Here is a 21,687-nt window from a genome sequence, read left to right as displayed (position 1 = left end):
ACCTGACGCAGGCCTGGCGTGTGTGGTGGAGGCGGGCTCTGCAGCTGTGGGTGGCTCAGAGATTACAGCAGCAAGAAAGCAGCCGGGTCCTTTCCCAGGTATGGGGGTAGCTCCCACCCCTCAGCAGCTCTTCAGAGCTGGGCCCCTCCATTTTCAGGAGAGGTGTCTGTTCCATTAGAGAAAACACAGCTTGGGTCCCCATTTAGCTGGTGATCATGCGCTCAGCCCAGTTCTACCCACTCGGTGTGGGCATGAGCCTTGGCCACGGCAGGTCTGCCACTCACACTAGCCCACGTTGGGTATGGGTCCCTGACTGCCCCATCCCTTATCCACCCCGCTCTGAGCATAGCTTCCGAGATCACAAATCAGATCTGTTCTGAGCCTGTGCATTTGGCCTGGGGCTAGAGCTGGCTGGGTGGCTGGGTGGCTGGCTGGGGTGGAGGGAAGGGGGGGGGGTGTCACTGGGCGGCAGTGGGGAGAAAGAACTGGGCACAGGTGTTAGCCTAGCACAGACAGCAGACCCAGGAGGGAGCCAAATAGCCTTTCCTTCCTCCTCCCTAATTCCAGGTCTTTGAGAAGTGGCGCCAGCTCCTGGCAGCCAGGGGCCAGAAGAGGAGCCACCAGCAGTCTGATAGCCCTGAGCCCGGTGGGCATCAGGAACCCCGGGAGTAGGCTGGAAGATGCTCGAACCCGTGTGCATGGTGGGGCAGGGGACCCAGCTGCAGCTGTGACTTGTTCCTTGGAAAGAAAAACAACACTGAGCCCAGCCTCCCTAAGGAAGGAACAACGCCCCACCCATCAGGGCAGTGCAGGCCCAAACCACCAGACATCCCACTGCCTGGTGACCCGGGAGCCAGCTCTCTGAGCTCTGAAAAACAATAAACACCGTCCTTAGTCCCAGCTGCTTCTCTTGCTCAGTGTCCCCTAAGAGCTGCCCCTCTGCCTCAGCCAGCCACCCCGGGACGGGAGTGAAGAGGGTACACCCGTGACCCTGGCTGCCTCTTCTGCCATCAGGCTGCTCTTTGGACACCTACCCAGCCCCCTCTCCTGCTGAGTCAGTGAAGACCAGCAGGCAGGGACTGGGACCAGGACAGGGAACAGCTTCTACACATCTAGCAGTCACTGTCCCTGGGCAGTGGGGCTCGAGGGCTGACTCCTGGGGAGCAGTGCCAGGCAGACAGCTTCGGGAGCAGGCTGAGCAGAGGGTCAGAAGCAGCTGGCAGTAAGAAGTCCCCTCTAAAAAAGTACGCCAGGAAGAAGTCAGTCCCGCTCTGTTGAGCCTTATCTTTGCCCTTGACAGTAACAGGGTATTCCCTCCGCAGCCAGAGATGAAGGGCAGGTCGAGGGCTCTACCAAGTGTAAGGGTTGAGATGCCTTTAACCTCGACGAGGCACCTTTCCTCTTGAACCACCAGAATACAGAAATAGTTCTTCTGAAAAGCAGCACAGGAGAAAAGTGAAAGCCCTAGCTGGCTCTCGGGCAGACAGGCAGCGGGGGCGGGGGTCGGGCGCCAAGAAATGCTGGCGTTATCAGGCTTCAGGCCAAGGCTTGTCTAGAAGCCTGGCGGGTGGCGCTCCAAGCAGGTGGGCAGGGCAGGGTCTGCCCCTCCAGCCACAAGTGGACATGCCAGCAGCCACCACCTCTGCTGGGCGCTCCGCAGCACCACAAATGCCTGCCACCCATGGTACACTTTGCTGCCCTGCAGGTCCCAAGTGCAAGGTCACTGGCAGCCCCAGGCTGCTCCTAGCGGCTGCCCTGGTCCAAGGGCTGGGTCAGCAACAACGCCCTCTCTTCTCAGGCAGGATGTTGTTCTGCCCACCATGGTCCTCAGCAGGACAGGGTGCCCTCCTCAGGGTGCACACACTCTAGGCTGAGGGAGGAACACCAGGCTCCCCCGTGGGGCTGACTCTGGTCCGGCCAGAGCCGGGAAGCCTCACACCAGTCTAGCTGCCATGATCACGTGAGGAGTGGAGGCCGGGGCTGGGGGAGAAATGCCGGAGAAGAGGGGTCCCCGGGAGAACCAGGCCTGGGGAGGAGGAAGGCAGGACGGCAGGGGCCTCGGGCTAAGGCCACAAGGGTACGGGATCACAGAGCCTGTGTGTCTTGCTCTGGCTCAGGCCTGTTGAGAAGTTCAAATGTGTCTTCCACCACCTGCCACAGGCAGTTGTCCAGCGGAAACTCGTTGTCCACCAGGTTGACCAGGAAGTAGTTGTCGTGGATGTACTGGATGATCATGCGGGACGGCGACTCCTCGTCGTACAGCTTGCCCCACTGCTCGATCCACAGGGCGAAGGCTTCATCCTGCAGCCACACGCATGCGCACACACAGACGCACAGACGTGTGCACACACAGGCAGGCAAGGTGAACAGGGCTGCCCTTGGGTCAGGGCTCCACATTCCTTGCTCCTCCCCCCAAGGGCCTCTAAGCAGCTCCACAAGACACTTCCAGGAATGGAACAAAGGCTCCCGGCCAAAGTCACCTCCAGCCCAGAAACCAACACCCTGAGTCAGGGGTCAGGACCCAGCCAGGAAGGCGGAGCCCACCTGCCCTGGCAACGGGGCCCCAATGACACCTCCCGCTTAAGGTTTGCTGGGTGTGTGGGGCACGCCCACTCCTGGCCCCCTTACCTTCCAGAACATGAAGCTGACAGGATCGACCACTGTAGGCTGGATGATCTCCCGCCCAGGGAAGATGCCCCAAGTGACCGCGTTGGGCTGCAGCTCAGGGGCATTGGTGATGTTTTCACCCTGAGGGCAGACGGGGGGGTGGGAGGGTGGTCAGAGCAGACCTCGACAGAGACAGCGTAGACACTGCAGTCATCTTCTTGCCTGGGAACTCGCAGGGGTGGGTGGTGGTGGTGGAGGAGGCTTTGCTCCAACCCCTCCACCTGCCCCTCCCAGCCCTGCAGCTCCGGGAAAGGGGGGGTGGGGCACTTCCTTCCTCCTCCCTATGCTCCTAGCTCCACACCCCCCACATCGCATCCCCTCATCCAGACGTCCTGCTGGCTCCTGCTGGTTCCCTTTACGGGTCTGTGGATCTGTTGCTGTGTGTCGGCCCAGCCAGGCTGCCCCTTGCTACTTGGCTTGACACAAGGGCCGCTGTGATTCTAGTCTTCCCTGGTCCTGTTATCCACACCCCGTCCACCGTGACCTGTCTATGACAAAATGGGGAGCCAAGCCATTGCTGCTGGGAAAGGCTCCCTCTGGCCTTTAGGGGAAACCCCAAGCCCCAGCAGCACAGTCAGTTCTCTTAGCCTTACTCTGAACCCACCCAGCAGTGTCCCCACAGGCCGGCAGACAACGCCTTCGCAGCCCTCCGCCCATTCCCCATGATGCCTGCTCCTTGTCCTCAAAGATTCCAACCACAGGGGACCCCTCCAAACCCTCCCTGACGTCCCAGATTAGATGTCCCTTCCCTGGGTCCCCAGCATCCCATACTGAACCTTACTGTTCAAAATGCACCCCGACTTGTAATTGCCCACGGACTGGGCCCCCTCCCTATACTGGGGGCCCTCTGGGCTGAGAGCAGGGGCCTGGCTCTGGGCATATGTTCCCACCATGCCTGGCCAGCACTAGGTGCTCAGTGCTTGCAGACGGATGGAGTAAACACGGTGCCCTCAGCCCCTGGACACGGGGCCTGCTGAGCGCTGGCTAAAGCCCGGGGCTGGCCTACCTTGACGTCCACGATGTGGTAATTAACCCGGAGCTCGTACTTCTTCAGCACCTGCAGAAGCGCCCCCACCGTCTCACGGGAAGTGAAGAACTCCAAGTAGGCCTATGGGCGGGTGGGAGGGGGGAGACCAGCACATCAAACCCAGTCCTTGCACACCCCTGCTCTGTGTGCACCACAACTGGATGCTGGCCCTCCCGACACCCCGGGGAGGCGCCCTCGCAGACACATGTGGCCCGACTTGAGGCCCTGGGGCTAGCATGGCCACGTGGACCGAATCACAACTGAGAACGGGCAAATGCAAGCAGGGGAGAGGGGAGCATGCTTGTGGGCTTTCTCCGTCTAGACAGGTCTGAGGGGCAGCTGCCTCCCTTCTCCCAGCCAGGGAAGGCCCCACGGAGAAGCCGCTTCAGAAGCCGGACAGGAGGCCCGTTTGGTAAGCTGAGACACAGGAGGGTCCCCGACACATCCCAGCTGCCCCACTCACTAGAGGCTAACAGTGACCCAGGGTTTCTCCAGCACCGAGGGCCTGTCCGGGATGAGGCCGGGTTCGTGGCCTGCAGGGGGAGCATGGCTACCCCCATCCCACAGATGAGGAAACTTAGTCAGGAGAGGCCGAGCCATGGGGCTGCACTGAAGGGAGACAGCGGGGCAGGGACTGAAAGCCCAGCTCTTTCCAACTCCAGCACCCACGGCTACAGTTCTAGAATGGCGTTTTAACTCCAGGAGCCCTAGGAGAAAGGTGTCAACTCGGGACACCAGTAGCAGCTCCATTCACGAATGCGTCCTTCATTCTTCCCACGTGCCAAGCACGTGCTTTGTTCATTTCGGCCCCAGAGCATGACGGGCTCTCTCTGCCTTTTACAGAAGAGACAGCTAAAGTGCATGGCAGTCAAGTGACCTGCATCCCCAGGTCTGACTAAACACAGGAACTCCTGTCCACACCATCCTCTGCCCCCCAGAATAAAGAGACCCCAGGGAGGGACGGGAGTTCTCTGTCCCCATCTCCAGGGAACCCCCAGGGGCCGGCCAAGGTGGGCCAGCCCTGTGTGTCCCTGCCACACCTTCTGGAAGACATAGCCCCCATTGGGGCCCCAGCCCACAACGGGGTCGGAGGACGGCTTCCCGTTGATGTTGGGCTGCGAGTTGATGGTGAGGATCCCCTGCCGGTTCACACGCAGCAGCTCCTCCTTCATCAGGCTGGTCTCGGCCGCCAAGGGCTCATCATTCCAAGGGAGGCAAGTCACCTGGGGCAGAGGGTGAGCCAGGCTGGGACAGCGACCACACCGGCCACCCTGGGCACCCTTCCTCTCGCAGACTCCACCTGTGCGTCGGTCAGCCCCTCTAGGTGTCCCAGGTGGGGACTTCCCAGCTCACCCTCCTCTTTGCAGAGGTGCCCCATTCAGACAGAGATGGGAGGCTTGGGTGGGGATGGGCAGGGGGAGACAGGGCAGGGGGGTTAACCAGGAATCCCACCCCAGCATCACTCACCTTATAGCCATGTTGGTTGGGCTCTCCCGAGAGGTAGTGTGCAAAGACCTCAAAGACGCTTTCTTCGCTGGTCAGCTCCTCCCCCCACATCTTCAATAGCTCTTCCCTTGGGGACTTACTCTTCAGGTAGAAGAGGTAGTAGTCCTTCAGCTCCCCGAAAGCTGGCGAGGAGGAATTGCCCCTGGCAGAGAAGGTGCCCAGAGGGCAAGGCATACTCCTTACCTGGGGCTCCTGACAGAGGGACAGTTGTGCCCACTTGCCCAAGGGGCATTCCTATGAATCCTGTCCCACACTGCTCCCCAAACAGCATGCCAATAAGCAGGCAAACTCCCTCTGCCTCCCTCCCAAGAAACAGGATGCACTGGCAAAGGGCTGCCTGCGGGTGCTCACCAGCGGCCGTTGGGGAACTCATCCCACTCTTGCGTGCGGTAGATGTAACTCTTTGGTCTGGAGGCCCAGAAGATGGGACGGACATCTTCCTCCCGGCGCTTTGGGTGGGCACTGACGGCCCAGGGCAGGGGACGCCTGGGTGAGGATGGAGACAGGATGAGTAAGGGACAGGCTAGAGGAAGCAGGAAAGGCGGGGGTGGGGAGAGTGGGGACAGCAATCAGCCGGAGTTCTCTGATCTGACTATGCATGGAGCTCCCACTGAGACAGAAGCCTAAGTGTACGGCTAGCCATGGCAGACACCCCTCTGCATCGCCACGGTAGCCAGCACTGCTAGGGCCTGCTCATTCTGTGACCTCTCTCTGCCTTGTCTGCCCATCTGACTTTCCTCTGTGCCTCCCAGGCCCAAATTCGGGGCCAGTGGCGTCACCTGGGATCCTCAATCCACATGCCCAGACGCTTCAGCACCTCTGTGGTGGCCATCTCGCGGTTGAGGGTATAAAAATGGAGGCCTGGCACCAAGCCACTGGCCAGAAGCTCCTGGCACAGGCTCACGGCCTGCTCAATGCCGTAGTTTCGGATGGCATCGTCATTGTCTTTGATCGGCTCAATCACGTCCTTGATCTGCTGCGGCACCTCCAGCTTGGACAGTTTCACGAGCTGCCGAAGGGAATGGTAGCCCTGTACGAGACACAAAGGGCTATGGGGTGCCGTCTCCCAGCCCGTCTCTCCCCCGAAATACTTACCGCCCTTTCCATCCCACCAGGCCTCCCGGCCAGCTGTACTGTCACACAGAGTGACTCAGAAAGCCAGTCCAGGTTGCAGGAGTACCCCCGCCTTGTCCAGCTTCTTCCACTCAGTGTAGCAGCTGCCTACAGCATTCCCGCCCTTGGGCTGAGCTAGCCCTTCCGCCCCTAGGTGTGTTTATTGATAACTTGGTGCACATCAAGGCCAGTGGCTCCCAAGCTGCACTGATCATCAGCACCACCTGTAAAATTTAACAAGTAACATGCAAGTTCTCAGGCCCCACCTCAGACCTATTCAATCAGAACCTCCAGATAGGAGATCTGGAAATCTACCTTTCAAAACAAGTTTTTCAAATGATTTTGATGACAGTCAAGTTTGGGGAAAAACTGATTTTTTACCAAGATTTATAATAAAAGATATAATCCCTTTTAGGGACACTGGTCAGCAGGTCCCTCCAACAGACACTGTTTTGGGGGCAGGGGGTGTGGCTCAAAGGGGACCATCGTGGGGAGGCACGCTGCACCCATCTGAAGGGAGAGCTCCTGAGCATCAGGCACTGGATTTCACGCCAGGGCTCTGGCCTGTGCTGGGAGTGGGATGGAGGGAGGCCACGGAACCTCCTGGGACCCTCACCTGAATAGGAAAGATGCCGGGGAGGATGGGGCAGGTAATGCCTATCTCGCTGCAAGCCTTAACAAAGTGGAAGAATGTGTCAGCCTCAAAGAAAAGCTGGGTGATGATGAAGTCGGCTCCTGCGGACACCTTCTCCTTCAAGTACTTCAGGTCGGCCTCAAAGCTCCCTGCGTCGGGGTGGCCTTTGGGGTAACCTGCCGACAGGGATGACAGTAGGGAGAGGCTGGCTCCCACATACATGCTCAAGATGAGTGAGGAAGAGACCGGAAAGCTGGGAGCAGAGAGCCCTCTGCCTCAGAGGTTCCTGACCCCTGCAACACCGCAGCAGACAGGCCAAGGTGGTGAGCGGCTGTGCTTCTCACTCTAGCCATGACCCTTCGAGAGGTGGCCTAGGGCGACCTGCCCAAGAGTTGGGGGAGGGATGGCACCTACTCCCTGTACTGTCCTGCCTCAGGTCCATGGCAAGCGCCGAGCAAATCCGGCCGGCATGCTGGGGCCACAGAAAAGAGAAAATGTCACTTTTAGCACAGGTCTGGCAGCATCTGGGGTCCTAGGCTGGAGTCTGGGCACTGGATTCAAAACCGTGCTTTTATTTTAACACGAAGATTACTCAGGGGTCCAAGAGAGTGGACATTAGAAACCACGTTGCCCAGGGAAGAAGCGAAGAAGGTAGGCACGTTCCATCTGAAGGGGAGAAGGGAGAGCAGCCCGGAACCACTTCCAAAAGCCCAAAGGCCTGTCGCAGGGGAACAGGGATTCGCCTTCAAGTTCCTTATTAGTCCGAGTCTGTGTGGCTTCTGATGCCAGAGCCAGGATCGGTCCCAGAGAGCTGCCTGACCCTGGAAGGAGCAGCCCCACCAACAAGTAACTAGGTTCTGGAGACCGCGTGCCAAGGATGCCAAGGGCGGGATTCCACAACTGCCTGGAGGCAGGACCCCGTGTCACCTGGGCTCCTTACCAGCCCCGTGAACCCTATGTTTGCTTGCTTTCCTGAGCAACTGAACTCACAAGCAGCCGTGTCCGGTATTTGCAAAGGACGACTGTAGGCCTGCAGGAAGCTACAGGGGAGCACTGGCTTCCTGAGCCCAAGCCCTGGGCAGGACCCTGAGCCAGGCTGCTGGGGAGCCAAGCTGCTTTGCTGTGATAAGGCCTTTCTGTTCTGCAGAAACCCCAAGTCATCAAAAATGGATATAAAAACCCGTCTCAGGAGGCGAAGGGGTGGGAGGACTGAGCCACCATATTTCACTTTCAATAAGGCTATTTTTCCAACAGCGATTTTAAAAACAAGGAGTTTTTAAAAGCTCAAACTATAGCTCTAAATCCTCAATTACCACCGAACACATGTAGCATGTGCTTACATTTAGATTTTGCCCATTTACTATATTTCCAGTCACAGCCAGTATGGCGTCTCAACCCAGATCATCCTGCTCATCTGCTTTACCACAGGCAGAGCCCCAGGCCCACACCTGCAAGCTCACAGCCCAGCCCGTCTCCGCGCACGGCCACCCAGCGCCTACTGCATATGTGCACGCTCCCCGATGTACTAGCCGAATGGCGGCCCGTGTGAGCAGGGAATGCTTGAGCAGGTGGAAATGCTCACTTCGCTCCTAACTCCTCATTGGGGCCTCCCAGACTCACCTAAACGCCCCTTTGACTATGAAGAGCGGATGTGCACACGGGGGCCTAGGACTAAATTCAAAGCCACCGGCGACAGCTTCTTTGAGGCCATGTGGATTAGTTTCTTAAATTCACATCCCTATTCTGTGCTACTTCAGAATGTAGCCATGTTGGTTTTCATGTAAAAATGGTATGATTTCCCCAAGAAAGTTTTGAGAAAAAAATGGTCATGTCGGGACGACATTCAAGGTAATCCCTGGACTTCTTGCGACCCGGTACACACTGCCTCACCATACCCAAGCCCTGGCTCGAGGAGCCAAGTCCCGATCCCATCGAGTGGGGCTAAGAGGGAAGGCCATCGCATCCATCTTGAGCAGGTGAGCCCTGCCTCTTGGCTGTAGCCCCTGGAACAAACAGGAGCTGCGCCGGGCCAGTGCCCTCTCCTGAAAGTCTGGAGCGGACTCTGAGACCCATCAGTCTGGCAGGACTATTGGCTGGAAGCGACTGTGTGCGCTCGGGAGCTGGTGGCAGGTCACATGTGTGCAAGAGCATACACTCAGAGCTCCTGGAAGCATGGAGCACGTGCACAGTGGGAGGCAGAGAAGGGAGACTCTGCGGCTCCCCTAACCCCTGTCTTAACATCCCTTTTTTGTTTAAAGAAGAATAGGGCTGGGAAGCAAGCTAAGAGCATAAAAAGGCAAAGGGATTAAAAACTTAAGGGCCAGTGGCAGCCTGGCAGGTGGTGGATGACAGAATGAGAGCGAAGACAATGTGACACGGCTCTTGAGCCTCCTTCCCCCAGCACAGGTGCAGGCCCACAACAGCCTGGGCCACTGGGTCCTGAACTGAATGCCAGGGGGCCTTCTGTGCCTCTCTGGTTATGTCACGCCTTCCCTTCCCTGTCCTCCCACGCTGGGAAGGCCCAGCCACTCACCTGCCACACAGATGTCAAAGTAGTCCCCGAACTCGCTCCGGATGTGCCTCACCAGGTCCGCGGCATAGCTGAAGCCTCCCTCCTCCTCTTCCCACTGGTCACCCACGGGGTCTGCAAGGGGGGCAGAGGCCGCAGTCACTGGGTCCCACCCACGATCCAGATGGCTTTTATGATCCTTCTCCCTACCCCACCCCCGGGGCCACCAGCTTCTCTGAGATCGAGCCTTGATTTTCCCAGCACAGCACCTGGCAAGTGGCGGCCTGAAAGATGCAGCCATCCCGGCAAGCGCTCGCCGAGCACTGACTCCGCGGGCAGTGTGCTGGCAGCGCCAAGCAGGGGACAGTTGCGGCTCTGCAGTTAGCCTGGAGTATGTGGGACCCCCTTCCTCCCCAGATCTGGGTGTGCTCAGGCACCTCCCCCAACTCCACTGCTCCCCCTCCCATCCTCTTGGAGCTCTTGCCTCCCAGAGAAGTTCCTACTCCCAGGTGAGTCCTAGGGGGAGCACCGCCCCACCCAGGTCCCTCTTCCCACATTCGGGTGCATGATGACAACAGGTGCCAGAGGTATGAGGAACTGTCCCCCTCCCCCTCCGGGTATCAGTGCCAGAACCGCACTCTCTGATCGCTGGAGCTGTGTAGCCAGGGCAGTGGGCTATCAGGCAAGGCTGCAGTCCTGACTGAGCTCCGATGCCAAGGCCAAGAGTCCAGAAGTGGGTCCATCTGCGCGGCCTGCCCGTGCTCACTACCCACAAGGCCGGCTGACACCACGGGATGGGAGAGGACGCTGAGCTGCTCAGTGGGGGCCCCAGAGAAAAGTAAAGGGCTGTTCCAGGGACAGAAGAGGCCTTCCAGGAAGCAAGATCCCAGTGAGCAGAGGGCTGGCTCCATACCTCCCCGCAACGCCAAGATGTTCTTCAGGCCCAGCCGCTTGGCCTTGTGCAGGTAGCCGGTGATCTGTCCCTGGCTCTGACAGCAACAGGTCATGTGCAGGATGGTCTCCAGGCCACAGTAATTCACGGCGGTGCTGGCAATCATCATGGAGGAGGTCTCCTTGTCTGAGCCGGGGTCCCCTGCTGGATGCCAGGTCACATCTATGAAGAGGGGACCACCTGCCCCCATCCGATCAAACCTGTAGGTAATTTCTTTCTGAAGAGGGGCTCCTGAGAGCACACGGCCCTACACCACCTTCCCATGGGCTCTGGGAGGGGGGGAGACATCACAGGCAAGTCATAACCAGATGACCCACACTCATATCTGGGCGCTGCTACTTAGTAGCTGTGTGACCTTGGGAAAATTAATCTGACTGGGCCTCCGTTTCCCCATTTCAAAAATGTGCCAGAGAACAGCACTTCATAATAATAACACTGTGACAATATTACCATAGATGGCTCCACAGCCCTTGAAGTGCCAACAGTCAATGGGAACTCCTGTTACAACGATGATTTTTTTTTTTTTAACGATTTTATTTGAGAAAGTGAAAATGAAGGGGGTAGAGGGGCAGAGGAAGAGGGAGAAGCAGACTCCCCACTGAGTGCGACCGGAGATCAGGGCCTGGGCTGTCAGATGCTTAATGGACTGAGCCCCCCAGGCGCCCCAATGAGGATGATGATTGCAGAGATAACTGGTATCAACAATGCAACCCTTTTGTGAGAGGGCAGCCTGCAGCCTTTCAAAGTGCTTGCACTTGGATTATCTTGGGTGAGTTCTGACATTTTGCTGGTCAAAGGTATGGGGAACTCTCTGAGTGGCAAGCAGAGGCTCACTCTAGGAAGAGGAAAAAAGAGGGTGAGCAGACACAAGTTTCTTTCATGCTACACTCCACCCCCTGCCCGCCTCCTTGTGGTGCAGCAGCCAGCAGGCTTCTAGAACACGGCCACGGTTCCTGAACGAGACTCAAGAGCCACAGATGTGCACACACGCCTGACTAACCAGCTATAACATGGGCGCCTGGGTTGCCTGGGTTGCTCAGTAGGCTGGGTGTCTGCCTTCGGGTCAGGTCACTGATCCCAGGGTCCTGAGATTAAAGCCCCACATCGGGTTCCTTGCTCAATGGGGAGCCTGCTTCTCCCTTTCCCTCTGTTGCTCCCCTTGCTTGTGCTCTCCCCCATCAAATAAAATCTTATTTAAAAAAAAACAAAAAACCTCTCGTGTCTTTGAACTTCAAAACTTCCAGAGTGACACATGAAAAATGCAAGTGGTACAATGCATAAACTTAAAAAAAAAAGGAACCACAAATCATAAGGTGCTAATGTAATTCGTTTGGCACTTCTAGATTGTGAAAGGTATTTAAGTCGAATTCCTAACGTACTGAAAATGTTCTCTAAGCCACAGCTTTATGACTACCTAAACTGTATTCATGCGTCAGTCCCAAGTTCCGCCAAAGAACGCAGTCTGAGAAAATCAACATTTTTAACTCGTTGAAGAATGTGTCTTAAAAATTCCAGATGCAGGGCACCTGGCTGATTCAGAGGGTGGAAGCGTCTGCCTTTGGCTCAGGTCATTATCCTGGGGTCCTGGGATCGAGCCCCAGATAAAGTCTGCTTCTCCCTCTCCCTGCCTCCCACTTCCTGCCTCCATATCCCTCTTCCTGCCTCCTGCTCACAAGCACGCTCTCTCTCTCTCTCTCCCAAATAAAATCTTTAAAATAAAACCCAAAGGACTTCTGTGGACAGCTGAGAAGCTGCAGCTCCTGGGTCTGCCCTGCTCTTTTCCACCCCTGCTGGCTGCCTTTTCCTGCCCGGTCAGAGTGCGACCCTCCCTGCAGCAGGGCTGTGGCTTTGCCTCCGCGGGGGTGGGGGGTGGGGGGGGGTGGGGGGTGGGGGGGGGGGGGTGGGGGGTGGGGGGGGTGGGGGGGGGCGGGGGGGGCTCATTCTGACCCCACCTCCCCAACTACATCAGCTCACCTTGAGATGAGATTGACAGCCCCCTCGGCTGTCCGAGGAGGGAAGAACTCTAGGGAGAACCACTTGTCCCCAGATTCCATCCTCCGCCTCATCTTCTCCCTGAGTCTGTCATGGCGCTCGGGGTCCAGCCCAGGTGTGGAACATCTCGAACTCTCCTTAGAGCTCTCGCTGCCACTGCTGCTGCCCTCCGAGCGGGGAGGGGGGCCGCCATCCCCTCTGGGTTCGTTCACCATGGCCAGGTTCCGGCTGCAAGGAGTGGAGGCAGGAGCGTCAGAGGGCAGGCAGCCAAGTCCCGGAGCGGCAGGGTCAAGTGAGATGTGGCGTTTCCAGCAGGAAGAAGGCCAAGGAGGGTAAGGGTGTAATGCCCCCACCCAGTGGCTCCACATACTACAGCTGTGACTGTCTATGCTGCCTCCCTCGACGCTTTGCCCTCCACAGCCGCCTGGCTCCACATAAACCAGCCCCCACCCGGCACAGAAACATGCTCCTTCCGCCCAGGGATCCTCGGTGACAGCTACCTGATGGAGGGCGGCACTGAGAACCTCACCCTGCCAGCCTCCAAAGTCCACAGTCCTAGGCAGGGGCCTCGGGATCTGGAAGGGAGAACCTTGGGTGTTGGATGGTCCATCTCCACCAGCTGGGACCCGGGGTGGGTGGGGAAGAAACAAAAGGAAACTTCCCCAGCGAGTGTGTTCCTCTGGGCGGAGGGAGCAATGACAGGGGAAGAGCCCAGAGCCGGACTAGCTGGGGCCCCGCGCAAGGGGGCGGGGGCAAGGCTTCCAGGCGGGAGGGAGGGCTGAGGCTCCAGTTGCAGAAGCCAGATGGAAGGAGGGGGATGTTGACTGGAGACTGCAGGGCTTGGTAGACAGGAGGCCAACTGACGTTCAGGGTCACCGGATTACTCTCCAAAGAAGGCAGAGCTCGGTCTGGCCCTGTCGGGAACATCTCCTGTTACTTGGAACACTTTGTCTGCACACAGGATGGAAGGAGTGTGGGCAGGACAACGGAGCCAGACTTCTCCTGAGTTCGTGCTACTCCAAAAAGTGGCACGAACTGTCATGGGTTAGACCTTGACCCCGGCTGGGTTCCACAAGTAACCGGACCCAAATTCAATTAAGGGCATGAATTTGTGTCCTACTCAGAATAAAAGCTTTTGCATCCATGCCTGCCTTCCAGGCTGTTCTCCGTACACACACCACGCGAGCTGGTTAATTACAGTGACCGCACAATCACCACATACGAAGCCCTAAGCCATGGCAACCACAGGCAGGCCAGCAGAAGGCACGGCGTCACCCGCCAGTTTAGTGGGGAAAATGAAACAAATACTTAAAAACAAGACAGAACAGAATTCTTGAACAGCAGTGGGCAGACACACACTTTTAGCAATGAAAATCCTCTGTGTGGTGACATGGGGCATCAGAGGAACAACCAGGCCAAGTTAATTCCTTTCAAGGGATAGTCACTGCTCAGTCAGGGTCTGTTTATTTGTATGTTCATTTTTTTAAGACTTTATTTATTTATTTGACAGATTACAAGTAGGCAGAGAGGCAGGCGGCGGGGGGCGGGGGGGGAACAGGTTCCCTGCCAGAGAGCCCGATGCGGGGCTCAATCCCATAACCCTGAGATCATGACCTGAGCCGAAGGCAGTGGCTTAACCCACTGAGCCACCCAGGCGCCCCTGAGCTGGGCTTTTTAACTATGTGGGGGTCCTAGACTCTTGAGAAATGGATGAACTCTACTGCTCCTGTCCCCTGCAACACACACAGGGGCACAAAACACCAGTTTGTACACCCAAAGTCAAGACCAGAGTAAAAACACTTGTAGCAACGATTTTTCTTCCTAGGGACACCCATTTTTTATCCTGATCTAAAACTCCAGCTTCTCAGCAGGGACAGCCAACAGGAGTAAGGAAAGGGAGAAAAATCGAGATCAGCCTAGCTGGCTTTTCTCCTCAATTCAAGACAGTGGCTCATTAATTGTCTGCTGGAACAAAACCAAGAGAGGGGGAGGAAACAGAACTACCTGCCCTTTCGTTGATTTAATACAGACTTATTGCCTTCCTAGTAAGTGCCAGGCACGTGCCTTCTTCAGCCTCCTTCCTCACATCACTTCTTAGCCATCTGAAAGCTGGACTCCCACGGGGCCATAGGGTTGTAATTGTGGATTCAGTTTTGCCTCCTCTCCAACCCTCCAGGCCCCTGAGACCAGGGCGCGGGATCCTGCCTGTGGCATCCCCCATGCCCAGCACAGTCATCACAGCCAGCACTCTGTGAGCGCCAATGGGTCAAGCGCTGTCACTCTGTTCTCAAAATAACCCTCTGCCATTTACTGGCCACTTGCTTAATCTGTGCCGAGCACCGTGCAGTGCGCGAACACGAAACTCACCCCGCCCAGAAGGGCCAGGGTGGACACCTGGGGGCAGCCCGACACAGCGGGCGCCGGACACTGCGGTACCAGCGGCCTACAGGTGCTCAGCTGGGAGGCAAGTTTAAGAGACCGGAGCCGGAAAGACGCCTCCGGCACCCTGCTGGAAGACCACGAACCGAGTCACGCGGTCACTGGGTCAAGGTGGGGGCGGGGACGCGGGCCCAGACCCGGTCCCAGGGGGGCTGAGTCACCACCCCCGTCTCAGGGCCGCCTCCTCCCCGGGGTCCCCTCCGTCCACGCCGGGGACCGAAGGCGAATTTTCCGTTCACAGCTGCAAGTCCCTGGGGGTCTCAGCCATTGGCGGTTACACCAGCCCCCCAACTGAGGGGTCGCGCAGAGCCGCAGAAGGCCACCGCCTAGAGGGGCGGGCCGGCCCCCTCGCTCCCCGCCCCCGGGTGGGTGGGCCTCACTTCCCGGATATCCCTCCCTAGCGACCCCACGCCTCGCCTCCACTCACCCTCCCGTCGCGAGTGACTCAGAACGCGAGCGCCCGAAGCAGCTGCTTGACCAGGGTGTGGGAGCGTCCGGCTCGGGGAGGGGGGGGGGCGGGGCGCGGAGCAGGTGTCAGGTTGCCGAGGGAGGCGGGACCAGAGGGCGGAAACCATCCTTGCGAGCGACCGGAAGTCCATCCCCAACATGGCCGCGCCCAAGGGAAGAGGGTCTTCCACCGTCATGTGACGCGGGCCGTCGCCCCACCCGTCTGCAGCCACTCCCTGTCTCGGTCCCAGGCTCGAGAGGACCACGTGACACTGTCGGGGGCCAGTCACGTGAGGCGCGGATTCTGGGTGGGAGGGGGTTGGCGGAGGGTTCCAGAGTGGCAGTAAAGGAGGGAGATGGCGGGGTGCAGGGGGTCCCTGTGCTGCTGCTGCAGGTGGTGCTGCTGCTGCGGTGAGCGTGAGACCCGCACCCCGGAGGAGCTGGTAAGGAACGGGCGGAGCCCAGCTGGGGAGGGGGCGGTTGCCAAGGGACGGCGAGAGGCGTTGCCGGGGGTGGGGCCGGGCCGAGCTGGGGCCTCAGGTGGCAGCGGGCGGGGCCCGGGCACCGCATCCTCGGCTCTCGAAGCATCTGCCTCGCTTCCCGTGCCCAAGTCTCGGGTCTTCCTCAGAACCCCTCCCTGGTATCTGCGGGAGAATCCAGGCCCGCTCCGGTTAATCCCATCCACGTTTTCTTTTATTTCCCTGTGAAAGGAGTTTTGAATGAAGCGAGCGTTGTCAAAATGAGCCCCTTCACCGGACTCGGTGCTTATCCAGCGGCTGGCTTAGTTTCTCCAGCCCTTTCTGACTGTATCCCTCACCTTTTCTGGGTCATTGCTAATCCAGCTTCCCTCTGCAAAGCACCCTGGGAAAACTTGAGTTGCTGTGTCCCAGAGCTGACAGGTCCCTTCTGTTTTCAGATTCAGTACATTGTCCGATGGATCCTGAATTTTTTTCTCCTTTATCTGGCATGGGAGATCTTTGACGGGTCCTGAAGACAAGAGTGGTTATTTAGAGAACCTATCAGTAGAAACGAAGAGCTCACCTGGAAGACTATAGCCGCCGACATGACCCCCATCCCAAAAGTGTTTTTTGTTTTTTGGTTTTTTTTTTTAGATCTTGTTCCCATTTGATAATAGTTCTAGATGGCTTGGAAATAAGCAATCAAATTTTAGTAACTATTTTTGTCTCTTTGTACTTTTAATCATTTGATATTTAACTATTTAACCATTCTGTGGATCTGTTTTCTAGACCATCCTTGGAGAAACACAGGAGGAGGATGATGAGATCCTGCCAAGGAAAGATTATGAGGTGAGATTCTTAGTTGCTGCCTGGGGTAAAAAAAGCAGTGAGGGAGCTGGTCACTTCAGACAGAAGCATTAGGATTGTAAGGAGGGATGCTCTTTGACCATCTCTCCCAGGGAGTGAATGGCTAAGAGGTAATTTCCCTCTCTGAAAGGGACTGTTTGACAAGTCCTTTCTCACCATAACCCCAAAACAGGGTCTGATGTGTCTCTATGCATTCATAGATCTGTGGCACCTTAACCTCGATAGAGCATGTTTGCCCTTAAACTGTTTACTTTTACAACTAGAGACTGAGAGTAAAAGCAGCTGACAGTGCGTGCTCATCATAACAGCTGTGGGACAGGAGACCTTCCTTCTCTTCTTAGAGAACTTTCCAGATGACTGTTTCCCTGCCCAAACAGCTTCTCTCTGAAGTGCTCTCTTTTTTAAAAGATTTTATTTTATTTGTCAGAGACAGAGAGAAAGCAGAAGCATGAGAACTGCAGGCAGAACAGGCAGAGCGAGAAGCAGGCTCCCCTGCTGAGCAAGGTGCCGGATGTGGAACTCAATCATGGGATCATGACCAGAGCTGAAGGCAGATGCTTAACCAACTGAGCTACCCAGGTGTCCCTCTCTGAAGTGCTCTGGATTGTAGCTCTAGTTCAAGAATAGGATTCTAAGAGTGTATGTGTTTAGTAAGGCCGGCACTGCTGGAGTAAAACCAAACCAGTTTGCTTTTTTATCATTTAATCAGTTTCTGATAATGTTTCTGTGACTTTTGAAATAACAAAAACAGGCCATGGTTATGATAGAGAATTGTTAAGCTATTACAAAAAGAAGTTAGAGAAAAACCCATTACCCCACCCACTAAAAGATAACTATGAACTTTACTGAATACCCTTTTCCATGCTTACATTCCTGTTTTTTTTAAAATAACAGAAGCGAGATTCTGCTACGTATATTAACATGTTTTCTCCTCAGCTTGAAAATAATCTTTCTATTGCTAATACATTACTACAGTTTTTTAAAAATTGAGGAATACTTTTTTATTATGCCACAATTTATTTAATCTGATTTTTCTATATGGTGAACTAGTCTTGACTATCCTTTTTTTCTTCATCCTTAATTGCTTCTTTGAGCAATTCCAAGAAGTGTGATTAATCTTCTATGTTTAGTGCTTTCTTGAAAGTGTCACGTAGAGGGGTGCCTGGGTGGCTCAGTCAGTTAAGCTCAGGTCATGATCCCAGGGTGCTGGGATTGAGTCCCATATCGGGTTCCTTGCTTAGCAGGAAGCCTGCTTCTCCCTCTCCCTCTGCCTCCTTTACCCTGCTGTGTCTCTCTCAAATAAATAAATAAAACCTTAAAAAAAAAAATCTGTGAGACAGACTTTAAAAATTCAATATTTTAGGGCAATAACATACTCAGACTAATTTTCTTTTTTAATATTTTATCTTTTTCTGTAGAATTTTGTGGAACTGTTAGGATTTATTAGTATAACATGGAATTTTGAAAAAACTTTCATCATGGAGAATTTCAAACATAAAGAAGAATGGATAGAATAGTATATTGAAACCCCCTATACTCATCAGTTTCAACATTCATTCAGCTCATGCCCAACCTTGTTTCTTCTGGCTCCCATCCCCTTCCCATATTATTTTGAAGAAAATTCTACACATCACATCATTTCACCCATAAATAATTCAACTTGCATCTCTAGAGAACAAGGATTTTTTTTAGCACACCACAGTACCATTTTCATACCTAAGAAATTAACAGTAATGCATTGATATTAAATATCCAGTGTTCAGATTTTCCAGTTGTCTTATAAATGTGTAATTTTTAATGTTCTGTAATTTTTAAATTATTATTAATTATTATTTATTATTACTCTTTGGCTCTAGTTCCCAATAAGGTCCTCACAGTGCATCTGTTTGATTATCTTTTAAATTTTCCTTAAACTTTTTTTTTTTTTTAAGTAATCTCGACCCTCTACATGGGGCTCAAACTCACAACCCCAAGTTCAGGAGTTGCCAGCTCTACCCACCGAGCCCACCAGGTGCCCCCCTTCATCTTTTTGAAGAAGATTCCTCCTTCATCTTTTTTCCCCTTGCAGTTTACTTGACAGAATAATTTTTAGGACTCTGGAATTTGCCAATTGCTCTACCATGGCATAGTTAAATATGCTACACTGATTGGGAATGCTTTTAATGAATCAGAATCAAAAAGCATGATATCTACTGATGTATTTTCCAATATTTCTAAAATATTAGTCTCCTTGCACATAGCTGAGAGGTTTGCAAGAGTTAGTAGAAGAAGCCCCATATTGTGCTATTACCTTACACTCCCTCACTGAACCCAGTGATGTCACCCTGACTGTGTGAGCGTGACAAGAACTTTCTGGCAACCTTCCTGTACTCCCTGGAGCTCACCATGGCTTCTCTGCTCCATTCATCCTGCTGTCCCCAAGGCTCCATCTCTCCTTTTACTAAAGTGCACTTGTATTTGTAATGCATTTACGTTCACCTGATACGCATGTTTATGTAAATTTTATGGGTTAATGTTTCATGTGAGTCATTAATATTTCTCAATGAACTATCTTCAAGTAAGAGCTTCTTCAGAACATTTACTTTGTATCAGAGCAAATTTAGCTAGACACTTAATCTGAAAAGTCTGCTCAGGTTTGACTAGGGATCAACTAGAAAACCCTTCTGTTGAAAATCTCTCTAAAATGTGCTCTTTCTCCTTCCTGCCTCCCTAAGAGTTCACTGCACCTATTGGAGTGACGTTAGAATCCCTGGTTTGACATCCATTCTCATACTAGGTGGTCTGATTAGCAATAACCCTCTATCTGTGGGGTGGCTGTTAATAGTGGTGTTTTCACGCAGATCACAACCTGTGTTGCTCTTTTGAATTAGAAAAAGGCATCCCTCAGAGCAGAGGACTTAGAATAAAGGACCTCTCCCTCTGGGCCACAGCAGCTCCCCTAGCTCAAGGCCCATTGTGGGTGCTGCTTGTGTAAACACTGAGGTGACGTTCCTGGTTGAACTTGGGTTGCCTTTCAGTCCTGCTTACCCCTTTGACCACATGCTATTTAAAACCTCATTACCTTGGGCAGCCCTGCAGAACACCTATACAAAATTTTTTTTTTTAAGTTGTTCCCCCCGGCGCCCCCCGACACACACACAAAGAGCAGAATACAACAGAAATAGAAGGGAGTTAGTCATCACAAAGGAGAATGAAACGATATCTGGTTTTAAGAACAGGTCCTATAGGCCCTTGGTACATATTTACAAAATGTCAAATTCAATTTTTAAAAAAAGAAGAGATTGATGTTCTGGTGTTAGGCATCCCATTCTTTTACTTAATAATTTTTGCGTATTTTCCACATCTGTCTCTTTGGATCTTTCATAATTACCTTATCATTATATAGTCTCCTGTGTTTGGGTGTCTGATAATTGATTTCATAAGCTGCCTGCTTATGCCCCTTTTTTAAAAAGGGATTTGGACTTTGGGTATAGATGTAGATGGAACAGATTGTCACATGTCACACCTGTGTTCGGCTGACTGCTAAGTCATGCTCAGAGTGTGGCCACAATGTCTCATTTGTTCAGCAGCTGATGTGTTGGTAGCAACAGGTTTAGGAAGGAGAGAACACAGCAGACCATTTTCCTCTGTTGCCAGACGGCTGCTTCTCTTAGAAAACATAGAAGAAATAAAATTAGTTCCTTTGAATTGTTTCTCAAGATGTCTCTGGCACACAGGCAGATTTTTTTTGCAGAATATCTGTGTTCTGTGAAGAGAGTCAAAGGAACACGGCTGGAGATGTGGAGATGTACTTTCAGGAGCTGCGTGAAATCCCTGCCTCTTCCTAACATGAACTGAAAGTTGCTTTTCAGAATAGTCTCCACGTTGGTTTGTCTCGTGACTAACCTCTTCCTCGTAGAAGCTGACTATGGAAGATACTTATAATTAAATGATTTTCTAAATTAATTTGGTTCCGGTGAATTGAAACTTTCGTACATGTAATAGGATAAGTCGGGTAACGCTGGTGGTAGCCGGAGGTCTTTTCAGGTTTTGCAGAAGCAGGAAGTTCAAAGGTAGGTAATTGAAAGCTTTTCCCGAAGCATGAACCTGCAGCCGCGCTGCCGAAACATTCGTGTGCATCAAGCGCAGACTCCCTCGAGGCAGGTCCGGAGGTCCCAGAATCTGCATTTCCAACCAGCTCCTCCCGGGGGGCTGCAGGTCCATTGCCCTGACGAGCCACACTTCGAGTGGCAGGAACCTGAAGCATCAGCCCTTTGCAGGTTTCCGTGATTCTTCCTGTTTGTGACCTGCTCACTCCCGTTTCTCTTCCAGAGTTTGGATTATGATCGCTGTATCAATGACCCGTACCTGGAAGTTTTGGAGACCATGGATAATAAGGTGAGTCCCTTATTGATCTCTTGGGACTGAATAGATCTTATAGCGGCTTCCCTTTCCCATCTTAATGTCCCCGTAGATAGCTTTACTCCATGGCTTTCAGCCCCTTTCCTCAGACCTCTGCCAACCAAAGTACCCACTTCAGTGCACCTGGCCTGGGCTCTTAGAGCTCATCCTTCTGGGAAAGCAAAGCACCTGTCATACAGATACCACTACCAGGCTTGCTGTCTCTGTGAAATTTAGCCTAAAACTGGTTAGCCAGGATGTGCTACTTCCCTGTTGCTGACAAAACCATATAAGAACCTGAGTCTGTCTTTCCCTGTGTGAACAGAAAGGCCGCAGGTATGAGGCGGTGAAGTGGATGATGGTGTTCGCCATTGGAGTCTGCACTGGGCTGGTGAGCAGGCGGGGCACGGGGGGGGCCTGGTGGGCAGGGTGGGGGCATGTGGGTCAGAGGGGCGGTCATTTGTCCTAATAACTGAGACTGCCTTTCTTCAACCCCCAAATAACAATCCTGACACTGTTTTTGGCACTTCTCTTGCTTTGGCTTTATGAAATTGAACCCTACAGCGCTGGTTTTCTTTAAAGCACTCAAAGCCTTGGTCAGGACCAAGCTCTTATACGGTATGGTTATCAGGTGGACAACGTAGTCAGGGGAGCACTGCATGGAAATTGAGGTCACTGTAGGGAAAAAGCAGAACA

General features: G+C 53.9%; 2 protein-coding genes across 11 annotated transcripts in view; one reads left to right on the top strand and one right to left on the bottom strand.

Moving 5' to 3' along the window:
• Window positions 1-1,256: 1,256 nt before the first annotated feature.
• On the bottom strand, window positions 1,257-15,502 carry MTHFR (methylenetetrahydrofolate reductase). 7 transcript variants are annotated; one of them, XM_032361049.1, is made up of 13 exons: window positions 15,267-15,334; window positions 12,901-12,975; window positions 12,383-12,628; window positions 10,370-10,608; window positions 9,481-9,591; window positions 6,930-7,123; window positions 5,980-6,230; window positions 5,552-5,686; window positions 5,162-5,342; window positions 4,735-4,917; window positions 3,674-3,775; window positions 2,629-2,748; window positions 1,257-2,301 (listed from the first exon to the last, which is right to left on the bottom strand). In XM_032361049.1, exons 3-13 carry the CDS (start codon window positions 12,613-12,615, stop codon window positions 2,086-2,088), a joined length of 1,965 nt encoding a protein of 654 aa, XP_032216940.1. In that variant the 5' UTR covers window positions 12,616-12,628; window positions 12,901-12,975; window positions 15,267-15,334; the 3' UTR covers window positions 1,257-2,085. The 7 variants fall into 7 exon arrangements, with proteins under 7 accessions (XP_032216940.1, XP_032216935.1, XP_032216934.1 ...); XM_032361044.1 differs by lacking the exon at window positions 12,901-12,975 and having other exon boundaries at window positions 15,267-15,349; XM_032361043.1 differs by lacking the exon at window positions 15,267-15,334 and having other exon boundaries at window positions 12,901-13,205.
• A 94-nt stretch (window positions 15,503-15,596) lies between these two features.
• Window positions 15,597-21,687, top strand: part of CLCN6 (chloride voltage-gated channel 6) — a 30,374-nt gene continuing 24,283 nt past the window's right edge. For 3 of the 4 annotated variants that reach the window (XR_004289794.1, XM_032361041.1, XM_032361040.1), the window contains exons 1-4: window positions 15,597-15,729; window positions 16,534-16,593; window positions 20,923-20,988; window positions 21,317-21,382. Coding sequence is in view for 3 of the 4 variants with exons in the window: in XM_032361041.1 (XP_032216932.1) it covers window positions 15,643-15,729; window positions 16,534-16,593; window positions 20,923-20,988; window positions 21,317-21,382 (279 nt within the window). In the remaining variant the exon portion in view is untranslated. Of the gene's footprint in view, window positions 15,730-15,760; window positions 16,048-16,533; window positions 16,594-20,922; window positions 20,989-21,316; window positions 21,383-21,687 lie in introns of those variants that run through there. The other variant, XM_032361042.1, reaches the window with a different exon arrangement.

This window comes from Mustela erminea, chromosome 10 (genome assembly GCF_009829155.1).
Source record: "Mustela erminea isolate mMusErm1 chromosome 10, mMusErm1.Pri, whole genome shotgun sequence".
NCBI classification, from domain to species: domain Eukaryota; kingdom Metazoa; phylum Chordata; class Mammalia; order Carnivora; family Mustelidae; genus Mustela; species Mustela erminea.
The sequence above is the reverse complement of the archived record's forward strand: the minus strand, read 5'-3'. Positions and strand labels throughout refer to the sequence as shown.